The 20,171-nt window shown below is 51.3% G+C and overlaps 1 protein-coding gene across 3 annotated transcripts in view; it reads right to left on the reverse strand.

The window, feature by feature from the left end:
• Window positions 1-18,384, reverse strand: part of MPP2 (MAGUK p55 scaffold protein 2) — a 29,885-nt gene extending 11,501 nt beyond the window's left edge. Inside the window, exons 1-3 of one of the 3 annotated variants that reach the window (XM_070773577.1) lie at window positions 17,823-18,384; window positions 14,948-14,998; window positions 10,140-10,258 (exon numbers count right to left, since the gene is read on the reverse strand). In XM_070773577.1, the coding sequence (XP_070629678.1) occupies window positions 10,140-10,258; window positions 14,948-14,978 (150 nt within the window). In that variant the 5' untranslated portion in view covers window positions 14,979-14,998; window positions 17,823-18,384. Of the gene's footprint in view, window positions 1-10,139; window positions 10,259-11,840; window positions 11,945-14,947; window positions 14,999-17,461; window positions 17,790-17,822 lie in introns of those variants that run through there. The other 2 variants (XM_019982604.2, XM_070773576.1) reach the window with 2 other exon arrangements.
• Between the last annotated feature and the right edge of the window lie 1,787 nt (window positions 18,385-20,171).

Consider the following 20,171-nt stretch of genomic DNA (forward strand, 5'->3'; position numbering starts at 1 on the left):
ATACAGATAAAATTATGTCTGAAACTTGCTTCAAAATAATTCAGGAGAGAGAGAAGGAGGTGGAGGTATGGATGAAACAAGATTGTTCCTGAGTTGTTCAATGTTGAAGTAGGGCAATGGATGATGGGGGTTCTGGAAACAGTTTTGAAAATTTCCATAACAGAAAGTTTTTCAAGCCCATGAGATGAGGAAATTTTAACAACATCTCATAAGGATACTCTGAGGATTTGATGAGATGGATACAGTGCCTGGCACACAGCAGTTGCTCAATAAAGGCTAGCTCCTTTTCTATCTTCTCTACCCCAAACAGGCCAGGGAAACAGCTTCCCATTTAGGGGGGCCCCCTAAATCATCCTCCTCTGGGAGGGCAGCCTTTCAGAGTGACTCCCACAGCCCGACTGGACAGAGCGTTCCTGCTGGGGAAACAGACAACTGAAGGAGCAAAGAAGTAGTACTCGGAGACCGTTATGCCTTGATGATCCTCAGAAGCCAGAGGGCAGAGAAATGCCCCAGAAGTTCCTACCAAACGCTGTGTGATCTTCAGTCATTAACTCAGCACAACCCACGGAGGCCCTGGCTCTGTTACCAGTGTCTAGACAATGCTAAGAGCCCAGGGCCCCAGGAACCGTGTTTCAGGAATAAACGAAGGCACTCAGACCTGCAGCCCCTTCACCATGGCGACTCCAGCCAGGCTCCTTCCAGTTAATGGGGGCTAGCTCTGGCCCAGGTGACATGAGCAGCCTAGAGATTGTCCATTTTAGCTTTAGCATCTTCTGCTCTATGGATGCGGGCATCAGGTTTCCCGAGGAGCCCTCACCTAACCAAGCAGGAAGACAGTGTATCTTCCAAGTCATTACCTCCCATCTTTTACTTAATGACCCCTCTCCCTAGGCTGATCCATTCCCACCCCTGTGGCTGGCCCTGGACATCTTCCCCACAGACAGAACACAACTCTCCAAGCTCAACCTTCATGGGCCAGAGGAAACTTGAAACATTTAATCATTCCTATACAAAAGAAACACTACCAGCAGGCTGATTGACCAATACTGAGAACACCCAACATATATCACAATTTGCAACACTCTTTTCTGGGACTTTCAGAACTCAGAATTGGATTAATCATATCCTTTGCTCATATGTTCTCATCCTTGGTTCCTGCATGACTTCTTTTTAGTTAGCTGCTATTAAACTGGGTTCCAGAAAAACATCTAATTCTGCTTTATTGACTATGCCAAAGCCTTTGACTGTGTGGATCACAATAAACTGTGGAAAATTCTGAAAGAGATGGGAATGCCAGACCACCTGACCTGCCTCTTGAGAAACCTGTATGCAGGTCAGGAAGCAACAGTTAGAACTGGACATGGAACAACAGACTGGTTCCAAATAGGAAAAGGAGTACGTCAAGGCTGTCTATTGTCACCCTGCTTATTTAACTTATATGCAGAGTACATCATGAGAAACGCTGGGCTGGAAGAAGCACAAGCTGGAATCAAGATTGCCGGGAGAAATATCAATAACCTCAGATATGCAGATGATACCACCCTTATGGCAGAAAGTGAAGAGGAACTCAAAAGCCTCTTGATGAAAGTGAAAGAGGAGAGTGAAAAAGTTGGCTTAAAGCTCAACATTCAGAAAACAAAGATCACGGCATCTGGTCCCATCAGATCAGATCAGATCAGTTGCTCAGTCGTGTCTGACTCTTTGCGACCCCATGAATCGCAGAACGCTAGGCCTCCCTGTCCATCACCAACTCCCAGAGTTCACTGAGACTCACGTCCATCGAGTCAGTGATGCCATCCAGCCATCTCATCCTCTGTTGTCCCCTTCTCCTCTTGCCCCCAATCCCTCCCAGCATCAGAGTCTTTTCCAATGAGTCAACTCTTCGCATGAGGTGGCCAAAGTACTGGAGTTTCAGCTTTAGCATCATTCCTTCCAAAGAAATCCCAGGGCTGATCTCCTTCAGAATGGACTGGTTGGATCTCCGACTGGTCCCATCACTTCATGGGAAATAGATGGGGAAATAGTGGAAACAGTGTCAGACTTTATTTTTGGGGGCTCCAAAATCACTACAGATGGTGATTGCAGCCATGAAATTAAAAGATGCTTACTCGTTGGAAGGAAAGTTATGACCAACCTAGATAGCATATTCAAAAGCAGAGACATTACTTTGCCAACAAAGGTCCATCTAGTCAAGGCTATGGTTTTTCCAGTAGTCACGTATGGATGTGAGAGTTGGACTGTGAGAAAGGCTGAGTGCCAAAGAATTGATGCTTTTGAACTGTGGTGTTGGAAAAGACTCGTCCCTTGGACTGCAAGGAGATCCAACCAGTCCATTCTAAAAAAGATCAGTCCTGGGTGTTTTTTGGAGGGAATGATGCTAAAGCTGAAACTCCAGTACTTTGGCCACCTCATGAGAAGAGTTGACTCATTGGAAAAGACTCTGATGTTGGGAGGGATTGGGGGCAAGAGGAGAAGGGGACAACAGAGGATGAGATGGCTGGATGGCATCACTGACTCGATGGACGTGAGTTTGAGTGAACTCCAGGAGCTGGTGATGGACAGGGAGGCCTGGCGTGCTGCGATTCATGGGGTCGAAAAGAGTCGGACGTGACTGAGCGACTGAACTGAACTGAACTGAAACTGGGTACTTTTGTAATAATGTAACAAGGATGCAAGAACCCACCACTTAAACCATAAATAAGGATCTTGACACTATCCTACCTCTAAGCACATGTCCCCCACACCCATCCACCCACTTCCCCCACTCAGAAACCACATCTTGATTCCCTGTGTTCATCATGCCCTGGCTTCTCATTTTATATAGTTTTATTGTATCTATACATATTCAATATATTCCTAAAATAAGTACTGTTTTTAGTTATTTTTACCTTTAAAAAAAGGGAATTGTGCTATATATAATTCCCAAATGCCTGATTTTTTTAACTTAAGTAAAAAATTATTTCACTTACTATTTTTTGCAAAGATTTGTTCTTATTTTTCATATTAAGTGAAAACATATTCACTTAATATTATTTTCCCGGAGAAGGCAATGGCAACCCACTCCAGTACTCTAGCCTGGAAAGTCCCATGGACGTAGGAGCCTGGTAGACTGCAGTCCATGGGGTCTTGAAGAATCAGACACGATTGAGCGACTTTACTTTCACTTTTCAGTTTCATGCACTGGAGAAGGAAATGGCAGCCCACTCCAGTGTTCTTGCCTGGAGAATCCCAGGGATGGCGGAGCATGGTGGGCTGCCGTCTGTGGGGTCACACAGAGTCGGACACGACTAAAGTGACTTACCAGCATATTATTTTTCATTTAATGTTATTTTGCTATGATCCATTCTTTTTTCCCATATCCCAATAGTTTGTTCATTTTAATGGCTATATTATATTCCATCATGTGACTATGCCATATTTGATCCATCTCCTCTCTCTCTGAGAGGCCTCTGGGTCATTTCAGGTTTTTACCATTCCAAATGGCAATGAACAAAACTACTATGAACACTCTGTTCTGTGTCTCCACAAAAACGTGAGAGTTTTTCCCAGAACCAGAATTGCTGAGCCATAGGAAGTACTGAGGGCTCAGTCGTGTCTGACTCTTTGCAACCCCATGGACTGTAGCCCACCCAGCTCCTCTGTCCATGGAATTCTCCAGGCAAGAATACTGGAGTGGGTAGCCATTCCCTTCTCCAATGTATGAAAGTGAAAAGTGAAAGTGAAGTCGCTCAGTCGTGTCTGACTCTTCGCAACCCCATGGACTGCAGCTTACCAGGCTCCTCCATCTATGGGAGTTTCCAGGCAAGAGTACTGGAGTGGATTGCCACTGCCTTCTCCGCACATGGAATAGTCCCCAAAACAGACAATGTTTGGGATCATAAAACAAATCTCAAATGACTCCATTTCTTAAACATTTAGTCATATCTAATATGTTCTCTGACATATGGAGTTAAATTAGTAACCAGTGTTTACAATAGCCAAGACATGGAAGCAACGTAAGGGTCTACCAACAGATGAATGGATAAACATGTGGTACATATAAACAACAGAATATTACTCAGCCATAAAAAAACAAAACAATGCCATTTGCAGCAACATGGATAAATCTAGAGATTATCACACTAAGTGAAGTTAGACAAAGACAAATACTAGATGATGTCACTTATATGTGGAATCTTAAAAAATCCTATAAATGAACTGATTTACAAAACAGAAACAGACTCACAGACACAGAAAACAACCTTATGGTTGCTGGAGGGGAAGGGGAGCAGAGAGAAATTGGGAATTATGGGATTAACAGACACACACTACCATGCAAAAAATAAAGAACAAGGATTTACTGCATAGCAAAGGGAACTATGTTCAATATCTTGTAATGAATAACTATAATGAAAAATAATTAAGAATTAGAGACATATATAGTGAGATAGATAAAACTGAATCACTTTGCTGAAACCTAGAACTAATACAATATTGTAAATCAATTATACTTCAATAGACATCTCATTTAAATGTCAAAATGATGGTAAGATTAACAGTATAAAGGCCATTTTCCCAATAAAGAATCTGAGGCTCTAGCAGGTAAAATGAATTCCTTTTCACAACTCCTGGGTATACAGCAGAGATGCAAGTCAAAGTTTCCTGAGCACCCCCACAGCTGTGGTGCCACTATCTGGGCACCGGTTTTTAGAAAGTGTTCTCTTGCACAGCACACACTACAATATTAGGAGCACGAGGGCCCACAACCAGGAAAGCAGTTTTTAATTTCTCTGGTAACCATTTGCTTAATTCTGCTCTGAAAAATCACCCTCAGCACAGCACACCCTCAAGCTCCTTACAGACCAGAAAGTTGGGCCAGGTTCACACCCGGCTGAAGAGCTGGTTCTTAATCCCAAATCTGCCAGCTCCCCATGCAGAGCCAGATGTGAACTGCAAATGCAGAAACACGCCACAGCCTTTCTTCGGAAAACTTTTCCCTCCACCCTTCCACTCCAACTTCTCTCATCAGGAGACGGAATTCCCACTTGACGCCCAGGCTCATAATTAAGTAATTCAAAATTGAAAGTAATTCAAAATTGAAAGTAATTCAAAATCTGAAAGCATGGTGAGCCAGAAGGTAAAGGGACTCTTCCACCTGAATTTGGCCACGTGATTTGCTTTGGCCAATGAGATGTAAAAGCAGAGGCTTGAAAAGGGTCTAGGACTGGAGGCTGGTCTTTCATTACAGCTGAGACCACCATGTGAAGCAACCTGGGCCACCCTCCTAGAGGATGAGAGACCACACTGTCCCAGACAGTGCAGCCTTCCCGGCTGCGTCACCAGTCACGTGACTGAGGCTGTCCTACCCCATCCCAACTGAGCAAGCCCAGACCAGAAAACCACCCAGCCAATCCACAAAATCATGAGACACAAGTCACGCCACTATGCTGTGGGGTAGTTTGTTACACAGCAAAAGCTAACTGAGGCACTGGGCTCCCCACCATGTCCCCTGGTCAGAGTCTCCATCTTGGTGACCCTCCTGGCCCCTCATTCTTTTAAGACCCTGCCTTTCTTTGCCAGCTGTCTCACCTTCCCACCACCACCACAGGACTGGGTCTTCCCTCTGAATTCCAGTCCAAAGGCCAAACACTTCCACATCCGTGACCTCCCCCTCTCCTGACCACAACTCTGAGAGGTAAGTATTGTTATCCCCATTTCTCAGAAGTAATGGCTGAAGCTCGGAGAGGTTGTCAGCCCTACTAAGGTCACACAGCCAGTCAATGAATCGGACTTCAAACGCTGTTTATTTTCTTCTTCATCTCATGTGGATTAGTTCACAGGCCTCCCAACTGGCAGCTGTCCTCACTGATAACCGTTTGCCTAAATTTCTGAATGTCATCTGCCTTTGATTCCTCATCGTGGCCCTGCCTGTTGTTGGAACACCTGCTACTGGGTCCACGTCAGCTCCCAGACGTCACCCACCTGCCAGGACTGCCACCTGCTCTCCATAGCCAACCCTCTGGATTTCCGATCTGCCTGCCAGATTTGACTTCCTTCAGCGCCTGTTAACTCTCTGGGCTTGTCCCCTCAGGGCCTGCTCCTCCCTGGTTCCAGATCTACCCAAGGCAGCCCCTCCCGCATTGTCTGGCACCTCCCCGGAGAGGACAGTCAAGTCCGTGTCATCAGGGAAAGGGAAGGAGGTGAATAACTACCACGTCGGTTTTACTTGGGCTCTACTCCTGTGGGTTTCTGGGCTTCTAAGCTTTTGCTGCTATATTTTTGATAAAGTACTTTGTCTAATAGGTTAGAAATTGATCTGTGTATATGTAATCATTATATGTATGAGAAGGAGTAAGATGTAGGTCTGGTAGATCAAAGCAAGTCATGTGGTCAAGCCCAGATTGAAGAGTGGAGAAAGTTTACCTTTTGATGAGAGGACTGGCAAAGTTGTATTGCAAAGGGTCACATATATAGGGGTCAGAGGGATTTTTCCTGAGCTGACTCTTTGCAACCCCATGGACCATAGTCCACCAGGCTCCTCTATCCATTGGGACTCTCCAGGCAAGAATACTGGAGTGGACTGCCATGCCTTCCTCCAGGGGATCTTCCCAAACCAGAGATCAAAACCAAGTCTCCCACATTACAGGCAGATTCTTTACTGTCTGAGCCACCAAGGAAGTTCTTACTGAACTCAGACGCTCCCTTATGGAGATTCATTTCCTGTTTGTTTCACAGCTAGATGGAGAGAACATTCCTGGAGAAGGAAGTTTACTTATGTAAACTGACAGTACATTGGTAACTTTTCCATCAGGCTGTGGTCCCAGGACTAGGACATTGCTGAGCTCAGTGAGAAATTGACAGACTCTGGGCTCCCTCAGGAGAAGAATAAACTATCTGACGTTTCATTGCCACCGCCCTAGCACTGCGCCTGGCCTTGGTGAGCATGCAAGAGATATCTGTTGAACAGAGGACAGATGACGGAATGACCAAGTGAATGACAGAGCCATCCAGCCACCAATCTCACCTTTGGAGAGCTGTCAGATGGGTTCTAAGAGGCCACTAGAGAGGAATGCTATGGAGGTGGGGATGGGGTAGGGGCGCATCTCCCTCTGGAGGGTTCTGGCTAAAGAACCTTCTAACCCTGAGGTTCTGCATCCCGAGAGAGCCTCCTTATTTCACTGGCTGTCACGCTGTAGAAGCAAATAGCTAGTGTGACTCAGAGATGGTGTGGTTTAATAAATTCAACTGTGAAGTCAGCTTTGGAAGGTTATAGATGTTGAGGTTCAAATGTAGGTCCTCAGCAATTCCACTGCGAAGTGTCCACCCTAGAGAAACTCTAACTCACGTGTAGAAGCAGAGGGATGTAAGGATGTTCACTGCCGCACTGTGCTTAACAGCAACAAGTCAGCAACAGTGTACCTGTCTCTCAGTAGGGGAACCAGAAAATGAATACACTGGGCTCTGTTCACATATTGGAGTATAACACAACAGTCCAAATGAATCTATGTCTCTATGCATGTCAGTAACTATATCACTTATATGAACTAGAAATCTCAAAAACCATCGCTGCTTCCACTATCATTCCATTATGTAAAGTTTAAAAACACATATAACAGGGGCACGTAGTTTACATCTAAATACATATGTAGTCAAGATGGGCAAATATTCAGGGGCATGGTATCATCAACTCCAGCCACGGGTCACCCGTGGGCAGGGACAGCAGTGGAAATGAGGAAAAGGGGAGAGGCATTTACTGGACACACTTTTTATTTCTTAAAAAGAAAGAGCCAGAACTAAAGCAAATGTGATCAGCATTCACATCCTGGAGCTGGGTACTACGTGCTTTTTCTGCACACTTTCTTGTATTCATTCATTCAACAAACATTCAGTGAGGACCTGTTATGTGCCAGGCACCGTTTTAGGCTCTGGGAACACAGTAGTAAACAAAGCCAACATCGCTGTCCTCAAGGAGCTCATATTCTCTCTGTTTGAAACATGCATAACTCCTCGTTTTGATTTTTAATACATAAGTCCAGTCCTTAACCACTGACTAAGAGGCAACCTACCTTTTTCCAATCTCCTCCAATCTGCTTGGTTTTCTCTTCCCCAGAACCTCCCACTAGCATCTGGTCCCCTTCCAAGCCCCATGTCAGAAAAGGCCACAGCTGTCCTGTGACAGAGTCCCCACCTCACCCTGTGGAAGACCCACCACCTAGCTGTACTGCCCCACCCCCCACTATCATCCAACTTCCTGGTCACACCCACCACCACTTACCGGAGACCCTGGGGCTGCCTCCAGTGTCTCCCCACCCTCATGCCTGTGTAGACACGCCATCCCACACCCAACCCATCCATTCCTAGAATTCTTTAACACTGATGGCCTCTTTGCCCCCCCATAGCCACATTCAAAATGTTATCCCTAGAACTGTCCTCCTTGGAAACCTTTCACTTCCCACCTCCCTCTCTGACCTTGGCCTTTTCCTCCTCTAGCTGTACACTCTCTCCCCAGACACTTACCCCAGAGAGCCCCCAGGTCTTTGCCTCCACGTTCTCCCCGCCCTTCTGTTTCTTCCTGGCCACTCTCCCCTCCCCTCCCAGCCTCAGCCCCAGAGGTGATGCTCTGAGCCACTCTCACCTCTCCCTGCACCTCAGCCTCCTACAGCCCCCATCCGGCACAAGCCCTGGACCAAAGCCACCCTCAGTGTCTCTGGACTGAATCATCCCCACCCTGGATTGATGATCTGGAGCCCTGTTGATCCTGCTCCCTGACTTTCGGTAGGGTCCCTCTCTCCCCTTTAGTAATTATTAGTTGACCCTTCACTTCCAAATCCCACCCTCCACCCCCACTCCACTCAATCCCTGATCCTTAATTCTCAGCTGAAGACCGCCCACCCCACTGAGAAATCTGAGCAATTAACACGATTCCCTGCAACTCCCAGCCTTGCCTCCAACACAGCTATTGGCATCATTCTCACCTCCTCTCCTCCTCCCCAGCAAAGGGGTCGCCCCCTCCCCTGTTCCATCCTTGCTTGTTGTCACAGTTGAAGGTGGCACCAGCCCTTCCCCAGTACAGAATCTCAGGTGCCTGGCTACCCCCACCCCTGACCGTCCACACCCAAGCATCAAGTACTGCCAATTTATTTCCTAAATATTTCTTTTATCAAGAAATAAATCAAGAACTCTCTCAAGAACTGTTACCACAGATCTAATTCAGGATGATCACCGACTCCGGTCTCTCCAACTCCAGTCATGACCCTCCAACCATCCTCCCTATGGCTACCAGAGGGATGCTCCCAAAACATCCATGTGCCATCATCACATGCCTGCTTAAAATCCACAAAAGGCTCCAAGTTGCTCACAGGGCATCACAGGACGATGCCTAAGCCCCAGGCACAGCTCCTAGGGCCCTTCATCAGCTGCCAACAGCTGCCAACATCTCCACAGCTCATACTCCCTGTCTCACACCTAAAGCTCCAGCCTCACATCAACACTTACAGCCCCTGTACATTTCTAGCTCTCAACACTTACAGCCCCTGTACGTTTCTAGCTCTCTCACCTCTGTTCCTGTTGAAATTCTTCTTGTGGCCTGGAATGCACTGCCCCTCCTCCTCAATCTTCAAGACTCAACACAAGTGACCCTTCCTCCAGGGTAGCTTCCCTGCCCACCCTGGATTGGGTCAGGCATCCTTTACCCTCCCCAAACACCTAATGCATCTGCCTCTATCAAAGTCATTACCAAAGTGGTTTGTAACTTTCTCTTTCAGTGAGTCTCTCCCCTGCCTGGTATGTGGCAGGTGACCTTAGAAAGATGTCTGCACAAAGTGTCCAGAGGCAGAAAGATAAGCAGGCTGAACCTCAGAGATTCTACAGCACAGCCATGCTCATTCCCAACCAAGCATACCCTCCATAACCTGGCAGTCACCAAACATCCATCCACATGGGCACGTCTCTGGACTCAACAGTCAGGAATGGAGGTGGGCCCCCACCACCTGCAGTGGTTCAGATTGATCACCCGGGCATGGATGTCCATGCATACCCCCCTCCCAGGGTCTCGAGTGCCACCTGTCCCATTCCCAGGGCTCCCTGTGGCTAACATCCCACCCCCTGCTATGCCTTCCCAGGCACAGCACCCTTGTGTCCACCTCCCTGGAGCACATTACCTTGGCCAGGGATCTCACTATAGGACTTTCCATAATGCCTCGAAGGAAGATCAGGTCCAGTTCGGCTGCTCCCGTGGCATTGGGGAGAGATCCCAGGTTGTCCAGGACTTGCTGCATGGCTGGATGGAAGGAGCAGACAGTGAGACACACAGGCGCCAGCTGAGCACAGGGGACCCAAACACACCATAGAAACCCCACCCCTCTTACCCTCCATCCCACAGAAGACAGCCCCTCCCCGCAGCACATCCTTCCCCGCAGCACATCCTTCCCCGCCTGGCACTCCAAGCCCTAGAATGCCTGTGGCAGAGACCCTAAGAGGGGAAGGGCAATTTCCTTGGCCTGTTCTCTAGGCCCTAGGTAATACTAGCCTGGGAGGTGGAGGGCTCCCAGCACCAGGAAGTGGACTTTGAGGTGGGGGCAGGGGAGAAATGCAAGCAGATGTCAGGTTCCAGTTTCTGCCCTAAACCAGAGAACCACAGCATTCAATCTCTGGATGGGCTGAAGCCACAGGACTCAGCCACCTGCACGTGGCAGGCTCAGGGGTGAGAGAGATGGCGCTTGGAACATGTCCCTGGAGTGTGAGCCTGGAGTCAGCAGACAGCCAAGCAGGAGGTCAGGGCCTACCCACCATCCACTACCAGTTGTGCCACTAATTCAGGGTGATTTTGCACAAGTCACTGTCTGTCGCAGGCCTCAGTCTTTCCTTCCTGTAAAATGGGTGGATTAAACTGGATGGTATCTACAGGCCCTTCAGCTCTGAAAGACAATGACCTGGAAATTAATATAGATCATAGGAAGCCAAGGCTGAGGCCCAGGACACTGGTAGAAGCTGGGGGAAATAGGCACTCTGGGGCTTGGGATGACTGTGGACACCCAGGGGCAGAGGTCAGACCAAATCATCCTAGGGATCAGCAAACCCTCAGCTGGGGATGGGACATCAGCAAGGGGAGAACACCTGAAGCTGGGCCACTGCTGAGGGGCTCAGCCTCAGGTAGGGGCTGTCTTCCCCCACCAGCAGAGGTGGGAGCTACTGGCTGTGGCAGGTTCTGGGGGAAGGGAGGCAGAAGCAGAGTGTGCCCAGCTGGGGGCAGAGATGGGCAGGGGGTATCATTACTCTGCCACCGTGCCACCCACGCCTACATCTGCATAACAGCACCCAAGCTGGGAAGGAGGAGGGTGGGTACAGTCCCTGGCACCTCTCACTGTTCTCAGCCATGCCCCCTCCTCCAGGAAGGGATGGGGGTGGGCTGCAGGAGGCTCTGAGATTGGAAGCTGGTAGCCACTGGTCAGGGACCCTTGGCCTTCCACACTCTTCCCTCTCATTCTCCCCACCTTTTCCACAAATGACATTCATACCTGCCCTCCAGACCCCTCCTGCTCATGTCTGGGCTTGGCATCGGTCAGAACCTGCCAGGTCCTTAGTGGACTCAGAAAGAGGCCAGGGCAGGAACCCTTCCCACTCTGCCAGGATATCCTGGGACCCTTCCTCTCCTGTCATCTTCACACACGGATTCCCCAGCCTGCCAGCTATGGGAGGGGATTGAGCCAAGGGAGTTGGTGCCCTCAGTACAGGTCAGCTCTCCTGGGGGACCGCGCCTGGAGACCCTTAGGCTTCGGAGAGCCTGCTCCTAGGGTACCCTCTCCAGATGCCCTAAACCCCTCAAGACCATACCCCAGCCTCGCCACTCCACCTTTCCCTACCTTCCCTCCGGAGCTCAGCTTCCTCAGAGGAGCCCAGGGATATACCCTCCAAAGAGGCCCCGCTCCCTGGGCTGCCGGCCATGGCTGACTCCCTCCGGGACCTGGGCTGTGGAGTAGCCTCCACGCCACCGCAGCCTTCCCAGCCAGAAGTGGGCAGCGCTGGAGGAGGTGGGACTCAGGGAGCGCCCTCTGCAGGATCAGCCAATTGTAAGGCTCAGCCGCCTGACTGCCTTGTTGATTGGCCAAAGCCCAGACTGGGAGCAGACAGGCGGGAGGGAGCTGTGAAAGAGCTGGGAGGGGGCCGTGGAAGGGTCCTCGTCCCACGATGGCCAGATTCCCCTGTTTGAATACCTATCACTAAAAGGCAAGGAGGCGGCTGAGGAAAGGTTTCTGGCCGGGGCGTGGGGGTGGGGGTGTTGTTAAGCTTGCCCCCCATCAAGACTGGAGCGGTGCTCAGAGACCCTCCCCTCCCAGAAACCCAAGGCGGATGGGGACTTGGCCCCATCTTATTCCAGTCCCTCTCTTCTAGAAGTCCCTCCTCAATTACACCGCCTGCCACCTCCTCCTCTAGACTTCCGACTTCCGACCGCTCCTCTCGGTCCCCTCACCCAGTTTTCTTTACAGTGACTCCCTCAGGGTCAAAGGAAGCCCCCAAGAACGACTCTCATGAGGAGGCAGTGGCAGGGCCCTCAGACCCCACATCTCAGGAGTAGCTTCTCCATCCCCATCTCCAAGTGCGCCCCCGCCCCCCACCACTTGCTTCAGGGGGTGATGGCTGTGGACAAGTCAGGCATCTTGGGACTTAGGTACTGGGGACTTGGGAAAAGGTGAGGGAGTAGTCATTCAGAAGAGACTAGCGTGGGCAGGAAGGGAGGGGTTTTGAAAGTTACCCCAGCCCAGAGCCACCATTCCTTCCTCTGAGACCCTGCACCCTTGAGGCCACCACTAGGCACTGCTCCTGCCACCAGACTGCCATTCCCTGAGGAGTGGCACAGGGTCACAGCACACCCTGGTTGCCATGGCAGCAAGCAGGATTACACACTAGAACATTAACCCAGAGATTTAAAGGGACAGCTCTACCTGAAAGCCCCACATTCCAGCCTTAATTCAAAGAAAGGAGGGAACCCGGTGCAGAGGCAGAGCTTCAGGTCTGGAGTCCAGGAGCAAGGACTCTCACCCATGCCAACACCCATGCATCTCCAACCCTCAGGGAAAGAGCTCCTCCACCTTACTAGGAATGGAGTTAGGGTCTCTCTGCAAGAGGAAAACACCCACACCATCTCGCTCCCTTCACGATGATAGTGGCCATATTGATATGTGGATCAGGGTAGAAGGACCCTGCTAGCTTCAATTTCTGCAGAGGCCAAGGCAAGGATCTCTGGGGGAAGGTAAAGGAGAAGGAGGGGGGTGGTGAACTTGACCTTAGAGGCAAGGGTACAGCTGTCTATCAGACCCGTGGGAAGTGTAATGACCACCAAATGAGAAGGGGCAGAAGCCACCATTAGAGTTTTGAGGCCAGGAGCCTGCCCAACCCCGGGGCAGGCACAGAGGGCCACCTGACGGAAAGACAAAGCTTCTGGCCTTTGAGTCGCCCATTGCCTCTTTTCAGAGGAAGAAATGCAGCCTCCAAGTTTTGCTTAAGTTGCTTTAAGCAACTTTCTTCCTTTGGATACAGAAAGCCCATGACACAACACCCAGGGGAGCAGGTGCCCTAGGAGTCCTCAGAGGAAGCAGACCCTCACACCTATCTCCTGAACTCCACTCCCTACCCTGTCCCCCACCCCACCAGGGCCCATCAAGTGGCCTGAAGCAGGGAAACCAAAGCGGTGGGCCTTCCCCTCCCTCTACACCCCTGCCAGGCACCATTAATGGGTTTACTGGACAGCCCCAGATTGACAGGCCTTTAATCACAGGCTCAGGGATGGGCTTAATTAACCCCTAAGCAGCTTACAGAGGGGCCCAGGCAGGCTGGAGCAGTGGGGAATGCACTGAACCCTCCAAGGCTGCAGCAGCTAGGGGACATTGGGACAGTCTGGCCACTGCATGGAGAAGAGGCCTTTCCTGGGGGACAAGGGTGTCACAGTTTAGTTCTGGCCCCTCACAGCAGCCTTCACTTTCCTGCTTCAGTTTTTCAGAGGGGAGGGCACAGAGAAGTCAATCTAAACTGGGAGGCCTGGAACATCTTGCAGAAGCAATAGCAGCACCTAGAGAGAAGGAAGGGGCTACAAGGTCAGGAGGCACCCAAGCGGGGATCAATCAGAGAAAAACAAGAACAGTTCACAACTGTCAGGGCCCTCTGAGAGCCTGAGTACAGGGTACTTCACCTGGTGGGTCTCTGCATACACTCAGGGTGCGATCCCTGAACCCCTGGAGTGGAATGCAGACTTCGTGCATAGAAGCCTTTGTCTATGATGAAGGCCCTTGGTTTGCATCAGATTCTCAATAGGATCCAGGACCAATACAAGTTAAAAACACTGATCTTGTCCTATCACCTCATTCTACAGATGGGGAAACCTAGGTCCTCAAAGCGAGGTGATTGATTCAGGGTCACAGGTTAAAGAGGTAACAACAACTCAGCAGCACAGCATAATAACTGTGAATATCCCTAATGGTAACATGCTTTCCCTATTATAGCCTTTGAGTTTCACATCACATCTTGACAGAAGAGACACAGCCTCCAAGAATCTAAGCAGATTGTTCCTGAGGCTTCCTAGCTTGTCTGGGTGGCCCACAACCTTGCCCTAAAACTTCCTACAGAACTAAGCCAAGGCTTCCTGACCTGGCATTCTCCACAGCCCAGCACACACACACTCCCATGTGTTGGTCCACTTTACCTATCTGGGGGGCACTGCACTGTGGACGTCTCCAGAGCATGCATCCCCCTCCATGGAGGTGAGTTGTGCTCTGTCTCCAGCCCCACCCTGGGGCTGGTGCAGCAGGGTGATAGAAGTTGCCCGGAGGAATGGCTGAGCAGCTGGATGGAGCAGCTGCAGCAGGGGTCAGTTTGCTCTTACAGGGAGCTGTGGCAGTGCCTGACTGTGCTCCCCAACCTGCCTGGAATCCCCTGAACCACTGATATAACTGACATCCCTTCTCCCACTTCTTACCAGTCTCGGAGTTGGTGGCTGCAACTGGCATGGTGAAATCAGCAAGGGCTCCTGGAGGAAGGGAGAGAGGAGATTGAAAAGGCAGAAGGGCAAAATAATGGGGAAGGAATTAGGAAGGACCTCCCCCTCAGGAGCCAGTGGGGTAGGGGAGAGGGCACTGCCCTGACTCCAAACTATCCCATAGTTCTGGGAGGCAAGAAGGGATGACACACCCATCTCTCCAAGGAGGAGGAGACAGAGGATCAGAGAGGTTAGTTGATTTGTCCAAGGTCACAAAGCTAATAGAGAGCTATGGGGACTTCCCTGGTGGTCCAATGGCTAAGATTTTGGGTTCCCAATGCTAGGGGCCTGGGTTTGATCCCTGGCCAGGGAACTAAAACCCACATGCCAAAACTAAAAATCCCACATGCACAACTAAGATTTGGTGCAGCCAAATAAATGAATAAAAATATTTTTTTTAAAGAAAAGGACAGCCACAATGAAACTCCAGGTTTTATGACTCAAAAAAAAAAAAAAATTTCTGCCTACCATCTGTCTTTTTTATTTTATTTATTTATTTTGAGAGAGAGAGAGGATGGGGGAAAGTCCAATGTAAGTAAAAAGGTAAAAAGTAAGAAAATGGGTGTTCCCTGACTTTAAGCTCCATGGGTCAAGAATCACATCTGTTTTATTTTGCCTCTGGATCCTAGACCCAGCACAGTGAAGATGCTCTACAAACATCTGTTCATCTGTCTGGCAGAAATGATGTCATACCTCACTAGGGCCTCTCTTGCTTCCTCTTTCTCCCTCTACCCCTTCTTAGCCCAGAGCTGGGACAAGGAGAGCAGGGGCTCTGGGCAAAACCCATCACGGAATTTACAGACCCAGTTTCCATCCCAGGTCCTCCTGGAATGGCGTTGGATCCTTTATTCTCCAAGGAAGGGTGCAGGTGGGTAACCCACCATCCTTCATCCCTTTGCCTTTCTGGGCTTGTGCCAGTGGAGAAAACCCTAATTCCCGGTTGCCATGACAACAGGAGGCGCGGTGGCTCCCAGCAGGGGTGGGGGAGTGGAAGAAAGCATCTGGCAGTGCCCACTTTAGGTCTGAATGCTACTGGGCCCTGGGGGTGGGGGAGCCACGATTTCACCTCCTCCCCCTAAAAAGGTCCCTAGAGGGACCACTACCTGATTTTAATGAAATCCTCTCTCTTCCTATCACCTTCCCAGGCCTGAGCAGGTCATCTGTGCTCCCTGCTACTTGTAATTTCAAGTAGCAGAAATTACAAAAGTGGAAGGATGACTCCCCTTCCTCCTGGATCTGCCCTGAGGACAAGGAAGAAAGGAGCTTTCGGGGAAAGGAAGGACATCTCCTATCAGGCTAGCACCTAGACTAGGAGCAATGCCCAGGATCCACTGTGCCAGCTAGTGCCCTGGGCACAATTCCTGCCACCCCTATTCCTAGAGAGCATCAGAGAGGGATCCCTTTCTCCGCACCCCCCAACCCCACCCCTGGCCCGTCCCGGGTCCTGAGGACCAGGAACCTGCAGCTCTCTCCAGCTGGCACTACTCTCCCAAGTCCTCCTTCCCCAGAGGGTGGAGGGTGGGAAGAGGCAGGGAGGATCCGGTCCCCAGAAGTCTTGCCCAGCCTGCCTGGGTTTTCTCCCTGAGGAGTCGTTCCCACGGGCATCGGCTAGCTCTGCCCTACCCCCACCCAAGCCTCTGGGAGGGCGGGGCCGGTTGTGCCCACAGGAGAACAGCAGTGCCAGGCAAGCCAGCCTGGCTCCGAGTCAAGGTCCGGAGCCCAGGCATCTGAGAACTCGCACCTCAGCTTCCAAAACCCTGGGCCCACGTGCCCTCTCACCCCTATCTCCAGGCTATCCACACCACCCTGGGTTGGTAGCCGATGTGGGCCCACCGAGAAAGGGGGAGGTTTCCTCCAAGCTCTGTCAATACGCGTACAAAGAGATATAGAGGAGAAAGGTCTGACAAAGGAGCTTTGAAGATCTACAGGTCGTGGAGAGGGGTAGACAGACTGCAGGATGGGGTCTAGTGGCCAAGCGGGCCTGCACGCACCGACGAACAGAGTGCCCCCGCCCCAAGAGCCCAGCCCTAAAACGCTGGGCGCTAGGACCTGGGAGGAGGGGGGTGTGTTGCGAGCCATCAAAGAAGTCTCTCTGCGTGCGCGCCCGGCGGAGACTAGGGGATGAGGTCACTGAATGGCTGCACACCGCCCCCCAACCCCACCCCCGCCCGCGTCCTCACGCTCCCACTCTGAGTTGACCTAACTTTCTGGCCCTGACTCCTCGCTCCTGTCACCGACCCCTTCCCAGGTCTCCAGATCCTAGTCCTGGCCCCCGACCCAGACCCGCCCCCTCTACAACCTGGGAGGCGAAGCAGCAGCACTCCCCCTTCGCAGGACCCCCTCCCAGGAGAGATTGAGGTGTTGGCCTCCCAAGGTGGCAGGGCAGCCAAGGGGACCCACACAACCTCCGTCTTGCGCCCCCACCCCTGGAAGAGCTAATAACGCGGTTCTTACGTAATGCCCGGCTCCGAAGTCCCCAGAATCCGCACAGTCCCCGGAGAAGCCGCACGGACACTCGGGCCCCCGCACAGCTCACCAGGCTCTGTGCCTGACGTCACCTAGGAGCCCTCACCGCAGGGGCGGGGGGCCAGTGTCCACGGGCCGCGAGGTCTGATCTCTCTCTCGGAGCCCCGAGAAAAGGGGAGTGGGGGCGGGAGGGTGAGAGGGAGAAAAGGGGCGGGAGGGTGAGAGTGAGGGGAGGGGCCAGAGGGAAGAGGCCAGGGGAGGTGTAACGCAGAGAAAGGGCCCCAGGTGCCGTGCCAGGACCAAGAGGGCCCTCGGGTGGGTGCTGGCCCGGGGGCCGGGGGGCGCCTACCTGCGCCTGGAGAGGCCCTTAGCTCCGGGTGGCTCCCGCGCAGCCCGGCGCTCCGCGTTTATTGCTTGTCAATCGCTACTCCGGCTCTTAAAGCGGCCAGGCCTCCTCCGCGCGAAGGGGCGGAAACCGAGAGAGAAGGGGAGAGGGAGGGGGATGAGGACGCCGCGGGACCACCTGCAGGAAAGTACCCTTTCCGAGCAGCTAGTGGGTAGGCGGGGAGGTGGTGACTTAGGAGACACTACACAGCCCACGATTCCCCCACCCGCAGCTGGCTTCCTACCCAGGGAAGCAAGGACTGGGACCTGTACCCACTAGTCCCTCGGCGCCCAGCGATTCCCTTAAAAGGGCGATGGTAAGAGACCCGCCCCCTTCTCTCAGCTTTAGACCCGCGTTCCAGTTCAAGGCTTGCCTCACCTTTCCTCATTATCCTGCTTCCCAACTGGGTAAGGGAGCAGGAGGAGTTTAGGGAGAACCCTCAAGGAGCAGGAGACCCATCCCCATAGGACCTCAAACTCAGAAGCAGCTTTTAAGGATTCATTGGTGGATACCTAGATCCCAGACTCGCTAGGCGAATTTGCAAAAAAAAAAAAAAAAAGGGTGGGGGGCGCTGAGACCGTATTTCAAGCCTGGACCGGAGAGCTGGTCCATACCCCAGTGTACGGAATACAGAACAAGGTGACTCGCCATCCTTCTTCGTAGTTCCATCTCAAGAAGTAAAGACAAACCCAGTTGCCCGCCTTCACCCCAGCTTCTGGCTCCACTGTAGACCTGCACTTAGTTCTAGCCGTGGAATACTGAAAGCTCAGCGGGAAGACTACGCTTCGCCAAGTGCGCGGTGGGTCAGCCGAGGTAGTACTCTGGCCGCGGTATTCCCCACCTTGCACCCTCTCCAACTGCTTTCTAGAATATGCAGGTCTCCTAAGATCAGAAATGCACTGCATTCTGGAAACTTGCTTGGAAAGCTCAGAAATGGGTTTGACTTGGAAATTGATCCTGGAAGCAGGGGGGACTGGTCCCCTTGTTGCAGGAGACTCAGCTTGCACTGGGCTCCGGCGATCATACGTTTCAGTACTGTTGTTGTTTTGTCACTAAGTCTTGTCCGACTCCTTTGCGAACCCGTGGACTGTAGTCCGACCGGTTCCTCTATCCATGGGATTTCCCAGGGAAGAACACTGGAGTGGGTTGCCATTTCCTTCTTTAGGAAATCTTCCCAACCCAGGGATCAAACCTGCGTCTCCCGCATTGCAGGCGGATTCTTTACCACTGAGCCATCGGGAAAAGCCAGGTTTGAGTATAGGTAAAGAGTTTGCCTGCGGTGCAGGAGATCTCGGTTCGATCCCTGGGTCAGGAAGATCTCCGGAAGGAGGAAATGGCAACCCACTCCAGTATTCTTGCCTGGGAACTCCCATGGACAGAGGAACCTGGCGGGTTACAATCCATGGGGGTCACAAAGAGTCGGACACGACTGAGCGACTAACAACAAGCACACAAACACAAGCCACAAAACCACTGCCAAGCTCTACAGAAAGTCCTGATGTTTCTCGGTGGTCTCCTCCCTTATTACTGAGCAAGGAAAGGAAAGTTAGTTAGCGACCCCAGATGGCAGGGACTGGAATTACAGGCTTCCGTCTCCAACCAAAGAACTTGGCGGAGCAAAATGCTTTCTGCCCTCTCTTCTGCCTTCAAGCCAAAAGATCTTCATAATTCAATTTAGGAAGAAGTCCCTGGGAGTTCCCTGGTGGTCGAGTGGCTAGGACTCTGCGTCCCCAATGCAGGGGGCCCGGGGTTCGACCCCTGGTCGGGGAAATGGATCCCACATGCTGCAACAAAGAACAGGAGTAGCCAAATAAATTTTTTTAAAAAGAGAAGAAGTCCCCTTCCCGTCATGAAAGCTACTCTCCACTCTAGCCTGTCCACCTGGCTATTTGGTGGTGGGGAAATGGAAGCATCTTGAATCTCTCCATAGTATTAATTACTTCTCAGTCAGGCAACTATTACCCCATAACAACATACAGCAAACTTTTAGTTTCATTCAAGATCCCCAGAACGAGGATCCCTGATTTTGGCCCTCTAGGAAATGGAGCCTAACTCATTACTCTTACCAGCTGCCTCCTCGCAGTCCCTCCCCCCACCCCCATTAGTCAGTCAGCAAGCATCTCTCTTATAAGGGCCTTATAGAATGCCAGCTCCTCACATCTGTTCAAGACCTTACAATTGATAAATTGTTTAATTCTCACAACAGCCCCATGAGGTTACAGAGAGAGGAGAAACATTTCCTGATACAGAGTAGGAGGCTCTTATTCTGGTCCAGATAGGGTGCCAGCCTCACTGATACTGTCAGATACCAGC

This window comes from Bos indicus, chromosome 19 (genome assembly GCF_029378745.1).
Source record: "Bos indicus isolate NIAB-ARS_2022 breed Sahiwal x Tharparkar chromosome 19, NIAB-ARS_B.indTharparkar_mat_pri_1.0, whole genome shotgun sequence".
NCBI classification, from domain to species: domain Eukaryota; kingdom Metazoa; phylum Chordata; class Mammalia; order Artiodactyla; family Bovidae; genus Bos; species Bos indicus.